General features: G+C 50.2%; 1 protein-coding gene across 1 annotated transcript in view; it reads right to left on the bottom strand.

The window, feature by feature from the left end:
- Positions 1-6,001: 6,001 nt before the first annotated feature.
- The window catches only part of LOC135546720 (tyrosine-protein kinase receptor UFO), a 100,283-nt gene continuing 95,563 nt past the window's right edge, over positions 6,002-10,721 (bottom strand). The window contains exon 19 of the mRNA XM_064975355.1: positions 6,002-8,249. Within this exon, the coding sequence (XP_064831427.1) occupies positions 7,814-8,249 (436 nt within the window). The 3' untranslated portion in view covers positions 6,002-7,813. The remainder of the gene's footprint in view (positions 8,250-10,721) is intronic.

The raw sequence follows: 10,721 nt of genomic DNA, 5'->3' as shown, positions 1-10,721 counted from the left end.
TGTAGATCACTATATGGCAGGGTCTTAGCTGGTACTGTGTAGATCACTATATGGCAGGGTCTTAGCTTGTACTGTGTAGATCACTATATGGCAGGGTCTTAGCTGGTACTGTGTAGATCACTATATGGCAGGGTCTTAGCTGGTACTGTGTAGATCACTATATGGCAGGGTCTTAGCTGGTACTGTGTAGATCACTATATGGCAGGGTCTTAGCTGGTACTGTGTAGATCACTATATGGCAGGGTCTCAGCTGGTACTGTGTAGATCACTATATGGCAGGGTCTCAGCTGGTACTGTGTAGATCACTATATGGCAGGGTCTTAGCTGCTACTGTGTAGATCACTATATGGCAGGGTCTTAGCTGGTACTGTGTAGATCACTATATGGCAGGGTCTTAGCTTGTACTGTGTAGATCACTATATGGCAGGGTCTTAGCTTGTACTGTGTAGATCACTATATGGCAGGGTCTTAGCTGGTACCGTGTAGATCACTCTTTGGCAGGGTCTTAGCTGGTACTGTGTAGATCACTATATGGCAGGGTCTTAGCTGGTACTGTGTAGATCACTATATGGCAGGGTCTTAGCTGGTACTGTGTAGATCACTATATGGCAGGGTCTTAGCTGGTACTGTGTAGATCACTATATGGCAGGGTCTCAGCTGGTACTGATGATTGTCCTGCATGCAGTTTGTGTGGACAAGGACTTGCCTAATGTGTGCTAATGGTGGTCTGTCTGAGGGGTACTGGTCTTTACTGTCTGGTCTGTCTGAGGGGTACTGGTCTTTACTGTCTGGTCTGTCTGAGGGGTACTGGTCTTTACTGTCTGGTCTGTCTGAGGGGTACTGGTCTTTACTGTCTGGTCTGTCTGAGGGGTACTGGTCTTTACTGTCTGGTCTGTCTGAGGGGTACTGGTCTGTCTGAGGGGTACTGGTCTTTACTGTCTGGTCTGTCTGAGGGGTACTGGTCTTTACTGTCTGGTCTGTCTGAGGGGTACTGGTCTGTCTGAGGGGTACTGGTCTTTACTGTCTGAGGGGTACTGGTCTTTACTGTCTGAGGGGTACTGGTCTTTACTGTCTGGTCTGTCTGAGGGGTACTGGTCTTTACTGTCTGAGGGGTACTGGTCTTTACTGTCTGGTCTGTCTGAGGGGTACTGGTCTTTACTGTCTGAGGGGTACTGGTCTTTACTGTCTGAGGGGTACTGGTCTTTACTGTCTGGTCTGTCTGAGGGGTACTGGTCTGTCTGTCTGAGGGGTACTGGTCTTTACTGTCTGAGGGGAACTGGTCTTTACTGTCTGAGGGGTACTGGTCTTTACTGTCTGAGGGGTACTGGTCTTTACTCTCTGGTCTGTCTGAGGGGTACTGGTCTTTACTCTCTGGTCTGTCTGAGGGGTACTGGTCTTTACTGTCTGGTCTGTCTGAGGGGTACTGGTCTGTCTGAGGGGTACTGGTCTTTACTGTCTGGTCTGTCTGAGGGGTACTGGTCTTTACTGTCTGGTCTGTCTGAGGGGTACTGGTCTGTCTGAGGGGTACTGGTCTTTACTGTCTGAGGGGTACTGGTCTTTACTGTCTGAGGGGTACTGGTCTTTACTGTCTGAGGGGTACTGGTCTTTACTGTCTGGTCTGTCTGAGGGGTACTGGTCTTTACTGTCTGAGGGGTACTGGTCTTTACTGTCTGGTCTGTCTGAGGGGTACTGGTCTTTACTGTCTGAGGGGTACTGGTCTTTACTGTCTGAGGGGTACTGGTCTTTACTGTCTGGTCTGTCTGAGGGGTACTGGTCTGTCTGTCTGAGGGGTACTGGTCTTTACTGTCTGAGGGGTACTGGTCTTTACTGTCTGAGGGGAACTGGTCTTTACTGTCTGAGGGGTACTGGTCTTTACTGTCTGAGGGGTACTGGTCTTTACTCTCTGGTCTGTCTGAGGGGTACTGGTCTTTACTCTCTGGTCTGTCTGAGGGGTACTGGTCTTTACTGTCTGAGGGGAACTGGTCTTTACTGTCTGAGGGGAACTGGTCTTTACTGTCTGAGGGGTACTGGTCTTTACTGTCTGAGGGGTACTGGTCTTTACTCTCTGGTCTGTCTGAGGGGTACTGGTCTTTACTCTCTGGTCTGTCTGAGGGGTACTGGTCTTTACTGTCTGAGGGGTACTGGTCTTTACTGTCTGAGGGGTACTGGTCTTTACTGTCTGAGGGGTACTGGTCTTTACTGTCTGAGGGGTACTGGTCTTTACTCTCTGGTCTGTCTGAGGGGTACTGGTCTTTACTGTCTGGTCTGTCTGAGGGGTACTGGTCTTTACTGTCTGAGGGGTACTGGTCTTTACTCTCTGGTCTGTCTGAGGGGTACTGGTCTTTACTCTCTGGTCTGTCTGAGGGGTACTGGTCTTTACTGTCTGAGGGGTACTGGTCTTTACTGTCTGAGGGGTACTGGTCTTTACTGTCTGAGGGGAAATGGTCTTTACTGTCTGAGGGGAACTGGTCTTTACTGTCTGAGGGGAACTGGTCTTTACTGTCTGGTCTGTCTGAGGGGTACTGGTCTTTACTGTCTGGTCTGTCTGAGGGGTTCTGGTCTTTACTGTCTGAGGGGAACTGGTCTTTACTGTCTGAGGGGTACTGGTCTGTCTGTCTGAGGGGTACTGGTCTTTACTGTCTGAGGGGAACTGGTCTTTACTGTCTGAGGGGAACTGGTCTTTACTGTCTGAGGGGAACTGGTCTTTACTGTCTGAGGGGAACTGGTCTTTACTGTCTGAGGGTACTGGTCTTTACTGTCTGAGGGGTACTGGTCTTTACTGTCTGAGGGATACTGGTCTTTACTGTCTGAGGGGTACTGGTCTTTACTGTCTGTTCTGTCTGAGGGGAACTGGTCTCTACTGTCTGAGGGGAACTGGTCTTTACTGTCTGAGGGGTACTGGTCTTTACTGTCTGAGGGATACTGGTCTTTACTGTCTGAGGGGTACTGGTCTTTACTGTCTGGTCTGTCTGAGGGGAACTGGTCTTTACTGTCTGAGGGGAACTGGTCTTTACTGTCTGAGGGGTACTGGTCTTTACTGTCTGAGGGGAACTGGTCTTTACTGTCTGAGGGGTACTGGTCTTTACTGTCTGAGGGATACTGGTCTTTACTGTCTGAGGGGTACTGGTCTTTACTGTCTGGTCTGTCTGAGGGGAACTGGTCTTTACTGTCTGAGGGGAACTGGTCTTTACTGTCTGAGGGGTACTGGTCTTTACTGTCTGAGGGGAACTGGTCTTTACTGTCTGAGGGGAACTGGTCTTTACTGTCTGAGGGGTACTGGTCTATCTGTCTGGTCTGTCTGAGGGGAACTGGTCTTTACTGTCTGAGGGGTACTGGTCTATCTGTCTGGTCTGTCTGAGGGGAACTGGTCTTTACTGTCTGAGGGGTACTGGTCTATCTGTCTGGTCTGTCTGAGGGGAACTGGTCTTTACTGTCTGAGGGGTACTGGTCTATCTGTCTGGTCTGTCTGAGGGGTACTGGTCTGTCTGTCTGAGGGGAACTGGTCTTTACTGTCTGGTCTGTCTGAGGGGTACTGGTCTTTACTGTCTGGTCTGTCTGAGGGGTACTGGTCTTTACTGTCTGAGGGGTACTGGTCTTTACTGTCTGAGGGGAACTGGTCTTTACTGTCTGAGGGGAACTGGTCTTTACTGTCTGAGGGGTACTGGTCTTTACTGTCTGAGGGGTACTGGTCTTTACTGTCTGAGGGGTACTGGTCTTTACTGTCTGGTCTGTCTGAGGGGTACTGGTCTTTACTGTCTGGTCTGTCTGAGGTGTTCTGGTCTTTACTGTCTGAGGGGAACTGGTCTTTACTGTCTGAGGGGTACTGGTCTTTACTGTCTGAGGGGAACTGGTCTTTACTGTCTGGTCTGTCTGAGGGGTACTGGTCTTTACTGTCTGGTCTGTCTGAGGGGTTCTGGTCTTTACTGTCTGAGGGGAACTGGTCTTTACTGTCTGAGGGGTACTGGTCTGTCTGTCTGAGGGGTACTGGTCTTTACTGTCTGAGGGGAACTGGTCTTTACTGTCTGAGGGGAACTGGTCTTTACTGTCTGAGGGGAACTGGTCTTTACTGTCTGAGGGGAACTGGTCTTTACTGTCTGAGGGGAACTGGTCTTTACTGTCTGAGGGGAACTGGTCTTTACTGTCTGAGGGGAACTGGTCTTTACTGTCTGAGGGGTACTGGTCTTTACTGTCTGAGGGGTACTGGTCTTTACTGTCTGAGGGGTACTGGTCTTTACTGTCTGAGGGATACTGGTCTTTACTGTCTGAGGGGTACTGGTCTTTACTGTCTGGTCTGTCTGAGGGGAACTGGTCTCTACTGTCTGAGGGGAACTGGTCTTTACTGTCTGAGGGGAACTGGTCTTTACTGTCTGAGGGGTACTGGTCTTTACTGTCTGAGGGGTACTGGTCTTTACTGTCTGAGGGATACTGGTCTTTACTGTCTGAGGGGAACTGGTCTTTACTGTCTGAGGGGAACTGGTCTTTACTGTCTGAGGGGTACTGGTCTATCTGTCTGGTCTGTCTGAGGGGAACTGGTCTTTACTGTCTGAGGGGTACTGGTCTTTACTGTCTGAGGGGTACTGGTCTATCTGTCTGGTCTGTCTGAGGGGTACTGGTCTGTCTGTCTGAGGGGAACTGGTCTTTACTGTCTGAGAGGAACTGGTCTTTACTGTCTGAGGGGTACTGGTCTTTACTGTCTGAGGGGTACTGGTCTTTACTGTCTGGTCTGTCTGAGGGGTACTGGTCTCTACTGTCTGAGGGGTACTGGTCTTTACTGTCTGAGAGGAACTGGTCTTTACTGTCTTAGGGGTACTGGTCTTTACTGTCTGTTCTGTCTGAGGGGTACTGGTCTCTACTGTCTGAGGGGTACTGGTCTCTACTGTCTGAGGGGTACTGGTCTTTACTGTCTGAGGGGTACTGGTCTTTACTGTCTGAGGGGTACTGGTCTTTACTGTCTGAGGGGAACTGGTCTTTACTGTCTGAGGGGTACTGGTCTTTACTGTCTGAGGGGTACTGGTCTTTACTGTCTGAGGGGAACTGGTCTTTACTGTCTGAGAGGAACTGGTCTTTACTGTCTGAGGGGTACTGGTCTTTACTGTCTGGTCTGTCTGAGGGGTACTGGTCTTTACTGTCTGAGGGGAACTGGTCTTTACTGTCTGAGGGGTACTGGTCTTTACTGTCTGAGGGGTACTGGTCTTTACTGTCTGGTCTGTCTGAGGGGTACTGGTCTGTCTGTCTGAGGGGTACTGGTCTTTACTGTCTGAGGGGTACTGGTCTTTACTGTCTGGTCTGTCTGAGGGGTACTGGTCTGTCTGTCTGAGGGGTACTGGTCTTTACTGTCTGAGGGGTACTGGTCTTTACTGTCTGGTCTGTCTGAGGGGTACTGGTCTCTACTGTCTGAGGGGTACTGGTCTTTACTGTCTGAGAGGAACTGGTCTTTACTGTCTGAGGGGTACTGGTCTTTACTGTCTGGTCTGTCTGAGGGGTACTGGTCTCTACTGTCTGAGGGGAACTGGTCTTTACTGTCTGAGGGGTACTGGTCTCTACTGTCTGAGGGGTACTGGTCTTTACTGTCTGAGGGGTACTGGTCTTTACTGTCTGAGGGGTACTGGTCTTTACTGTCTGAGAGGAACTGGTCTTTACTGTCTGAGGGGTACTGGTCTTTACTGTCTGAGGGGAACTGGTCTTTACTGTCTGAGGGGAACTGGTCTTTACTGTCTGAGGGGTACTGGTCTTTACTGTCTGAGGGGTACTGGTCTCTACTGTCTGAGGGGAACTGGTCTTTACTGTCTGAGGGGAACTGGTCTTTACTGTCTGAGAGGAACTGGTCTTTACTGTCTGAGGGGTACTGGTCTTTACTGTCTGAGGGGTACTGGTCTTTACTGTCTGAGGGGTACTGGTCTTTACTGTCTGAGGGGTACTGGTCTTTACTGTCTGAGGGGTACTGGTCTTTACTGTCTGGTCTGTCTGAGGGGTACTGGTCTGTCTGTCTGAGGGGAACTGGTCTTTACTGTCTGAGGGGTACTGGTCTTTACTGTCTGGTCTGTCTGAGGTGTACTGGTCTTTACTGTCTGAGGGGAACTGGTCTTTACTGTCTGAGGGGTACTGGTCTTTACTGTCTGAGGGGTACTGGTCTTTACTGTCTGGTCTGTCTGAGGGGTACTGGTCTGTCTGTCTGAGGGGTACTGGTCTTTACTGTCTGAGGGGTACTGGTCTTTACTGTCTGGTCTGTCTGAGGGGTACTGGTCTCTACTGTCTGAGGGGTACTGGTCTCTACTGTCTGAGGGGTACTGGTCTTTACTGTCTGGTCTGTCTGAGGGGTACTGGTCTTTACTGTCTGAGGGGAACTGGTCTTTACTGTCTGAGGGGTACTGGTCTTTACTGTCTGGTCTGTCTGAGGGGTACTGGTCTTTACTGTCTGAGGGGAACTGGTCTTTACTGTCTGAGGGGTACTGGTCTTTACTGTCTGGTCTGTCTGAGGGGTACTGGTCTGTCTGTCTGAGGGGTACTGGTCTTTACTGTCTGGTCTGTCTGAGGGGTACTGGTCTGTCTGTCTGAGGGGTACTGGTCTTTAATGTCTGAGGGGTACTGGTCTTTACTGTCTGGTCTGTCTGAGGGGTACTGGTCTGTCTGTCTGAGGGGTACTGGTCTTTACTGTCTGAGGGGTACTGGTCTTTACTGTCTGGTCTGTCTGAGGGGTACTGGTCTCTACTGTCTGAGGGGTACTGGTCTCTACTGTCTGAGGGGTACTGGTCTTTACTGTCTGGTCTGTCTGAGGGGTACTGGTCTTTACTGTCTGAGGGGAACTGGTCTTTACTGTCTGAGGGGTACTGGTCTTTACTGTCTGGTCTGTCTGAGGGGTACTGGTCTTTACTGTCTGAGGGGAACTGGTCTTTACTGTCTGAGGGGTACTGGTCTTGACTGTCTGGTCTGTCTGAGGGGTACTGGTCTTTACTGTCTGAGGGGAACTGGTCTTTACTGTCTGAGGGGTACTGGTCTTGACTGTCTGAGGGGTACTGGTCTTTACTGTCTGAGGGGTACTGGTCTTTACTGTCTGAGGGGTACTGGTCTTTACTGTCTGGTCTGTCTGAGGGGTACTGGTCTGTCTGTCTGAGGGGTACTGGTCTTTACTGTCTGAGGGGTACTGGTCTTTACTGTCTGGTCTGTCTGAGGGGTACTGGTCTTTACTGTCTGAGGGGTACTGGTCTTGACTGTCTGGTCTGTCTGAGGGGTAATGGTCTTTACTGTCTGAGGGGAACTGGTCTTTACTGTCTGAGGGGTACTGGTCTTGACTGTCTGGTCTGTCTGAGGGGTACTGGTCTTTACTGTCTGAGGGGAACTGGTCTTTACTGTCTGAGGGGTACTGGTCTTTACTGTCTGAGGGGTACTGGTCTGTCTGTCTGGTCTGTCTGAGGGGAACTGGTCTTTACTGTCTGAGGGGTACTGGTCTTTACTGTCTGAGGGGTACTGGTCTGTCTGTCTGGTCTGTCTGAGGGGTTTCAGACTCATTATGGTACGAAGTGTGCCTAAGATGTGAGGAGATGTGAGGAGATGTGAGGAGATGTGAGGACGTAGCTATATATATATTTGGACAATCCCACTATTTCAATCACAAAGTGGAATGCCTAAAGGAGTGTGTAGGAGTATGTTTGTGCAAAAAAGGCTTGCTAAATGATTTGATTGGGATTAAATGGTATTGGCCAGTCAGCCTGTCAAGACTGACAGTGAATACCGACAGGAGGGATTGTATAGTTCTGATGGTATTGACCAGTCTGTATTGACTCTGTGACAGTGGTGAGCGCACAGCCCTTCATCACTACCAGGGTACCTTCCTGGGCCCTCCCCTGTCCTCCTGTACCTCTGCCGTGCTTGTCGGGGTGGAGCACCCGGAGGGTTGTAGGGTTGTCCCCAGGGGCAGCGTGGCGGAAGAGGAGGACACCAGGTTAAGACTCTCCAGGGAGTCAGAGAGCAGGCGGTTGGTGTCGTGTTGGGGACAGAGGACGTAGCGGCTAGGGTGGGTGTGGTGCACCTCCACCGTGGCCACAGAGTCCAAGCCCTTCAGGCCCCCGGACGGGTCGCGTCCCCCCACGGCCCCCAGCTCCATCGACTCCTCCATGTTGACATAGAGGATCTCATCTGGGTCCTGGGAGTCCGGCAGGTCCTCGAGAGCCTTCTGCAGCTCCCCACGTAGAGTCTCAAACAGAGGACGGTCCTTAGGACTCAAGAACCAGCAGGAGAACATCAGGGAATAACTGAAGGAGAGGAGGAGAGAGGAGAGAAGGAGGAGAGAGGAGACAGGAGGAGAATAGAAGAGAGAAGGTGAGGAGATAGGAGAGAAGGATAGGAGAGAGGAAGAGAAGCGAGAGGAGAGAAGGAGAGAAGGAGGAGAGAGGAGACCGGAGGAGAATAGAGGAGAGAAGGTGAGGAAATAGGAGATAGGAGGTGAGAAGGATAGGAGAGAGTAAGAGAGGAGAGAGGAGAGAAGGAGAGTAGAGAGTAGAGGTTTGGTTATAACTGAATTTGTAATACTTGATTTAGCTGGAGTTTCACTATTGGGACATTATACAGTTTGAAGAAATGGTGGTTCCCAACCCTGGTCCTTCAGTACCCCCAACAATAACCTTGGTCCTTCAGTACCCCCAACAGTAACCCTGGTCCTTCAGTACCCCCAACCCCCAACAATCACCCTGGTCCTTCAGTACCCCCAACAGTAACCCTGGTCCTTCAGTACCCCCAACAATAACCCTGGTCCTTCAGTACCCCCAACAGTAAACCTGGTCCTTCAGTACCCCCAACAGTAACCCTGGTCCTTCAGTACCCCAACAGTAACCCTGGTCCTTCAGTACCCCAACAGTTACCCTGGTCCTTCAGTACCCCCAACAGTAACCCTGGTCCTTCAGTACCCCCAACCCCCAACAGTCACCCTGGTCCTTCAGTACCCCCAACAGTAACCCTGGTCCTTCAGTACCCCCAACAATAACCCTGGTCCTTCAGTACCCCCAACAGTAACCCTGGTCCTTCAGTACCCCCAACAACAACCCTGGTCCTTCAGTACACCAACAGTAACCCTGGTTCTTCAGTACCCCAACAATAACCCTGGTCCTTCAGTACCCCCAACAATAACCCTGGTCCTTCAGTACCCCAACAATAACCCTGGTCCTTCAGTACCCCAACAATAACCCTGGTCCTTCAGTACCCCCAACAGTAACCCTGGTCCTTCAGTACCCCAACAGTTACCCTGGTCCTTCAGTACCCCCAACAGTAACCCTGGTCCTTCAGTACCCCCAACCCCCAACAGTAACCCTGGTCCTTCAGTACCCCAACAATAACCCTGGTCCTTCAGTACCCCCAACAGTAACCCTGGTCCTTCAGTACCCCCAACGGTAACCCTGGTCCTTCAGTACCCCCAACAGTAACCCTGGTCCTTCAGTACCCCCAACAATAACCCTGGTCCTTCAGTACCCCCAACAATAACCCTGGTCCTTCAGTACCCCCAACAGTAACCCTGGTCCTTCAGTACCCCCAACAGTAACCCTGGTCCTTCAGTACCCCAACAGTCACCCTGGTCCTTCAGTACCCCCAACAATAACCCTGGTCCTTCAGTACCCCCAACAGTAACCCTGGTCCTTCAGTACCCCCAACCCCCAACAATAACCCTGGTCCTTCAGTACCCCCAACAGTCACCCTGGTCCTTCAGTACCCCCAACAGTAACCCTGGTCCTTCAGTACCCCAACAATAACCCTGGTCCTTTAGTACCCCGAACAATAACCCTGGTCCTTCAGTACCCCCAACAGTCACCCTGGTCCTTCAGTACCCCCAACAGTAACCCTGGTCCTTCAGTACCCCAACAGTAACCATGGACAAGCACACCTGATTCAACTTGTCAACTAATCATCAAGCTTGTCCAGGGCTACAACGACAAGGTGTACTGTTAGGAGTACTGAAGGGCCAGGGTTGGGAAACACTGATCTAGAACCTAAAAGGGTTCCTTGGCTGTCCCCATAGGAGAACCCTTTTTGGTTCCAGGTAGAACCCTTTTGGGTTCCATTGTTAAACCCTTTCCACAGAGGGTTCTACATGGAACCAAAAAGGGTTATCCTATTGGTGCAGCCAAATAACCCTTTTTTCTAAGAGGGTACCAGGCAAACTACATGGAAATCAGTATTTTATATACAGTATATTGACCCAGGTCTGTTGTTATTTACAGTCTATTGACCCAGGTCTGTTGTTATTTACAGTATATTGACCCAGGTCGGTTGTTATTTACAGTATATTGACCCAGGTCTGTTGTTATTTACAGTCTATTGACCCAGGTCTGTTGTTATTTACAGTCTATTGACCCAGGTCTGTTGTTATTTACAGTCTATTGACCCAGGTCTGTTGTTATTTACAGTATATTGACCCAGGTCTGTTGTTATTTACAGTCTATTGACCCAGGTCTGTTGTTATTTACAGTCTATTGACCCAGGTCTGTTGTTATTTACAGTATATTGACCCAGGTCTGTTGTTATTTACAGTCTATTGACCCAGGTCTGTTGTTATTTACAGTATATTGACCCAGGTCTGTTGTTATTTACAGTCTATTGACCCAGGTCTGTTGTTATTTACAGTCTATTGACCCAGGTCTGTTGTTATTTACAGTCTATTGACCCAGGTCTGTTGTTATTTACAGTATATTGACCCAGGTCTGTTGTTATTTACAGTCTATTGACCCAGGTCTGTT

This window comes from Oncorhynchus masou, chromosome 9 (genome assembly GCF_036934945.1).
Source record: "Oncorhynchus masou masou isolate Uvic2021 chromosome 9, UVic_Omas_1.1, whole genome shotgun sequence".
In the NCBI taxonomy this organism is placed as follows: domain Eukaryota; kingdom Metazoa; phylum Chordata; class Actinopteri; order Salmoniformes; family Salmonidae; genus Oncorhynchus; species Oncorhynchus masou.
Note: the sequence above shows the minus strand (reverse complement) of the source record. Positions and strands in the feature narration are given on the sequence as shown.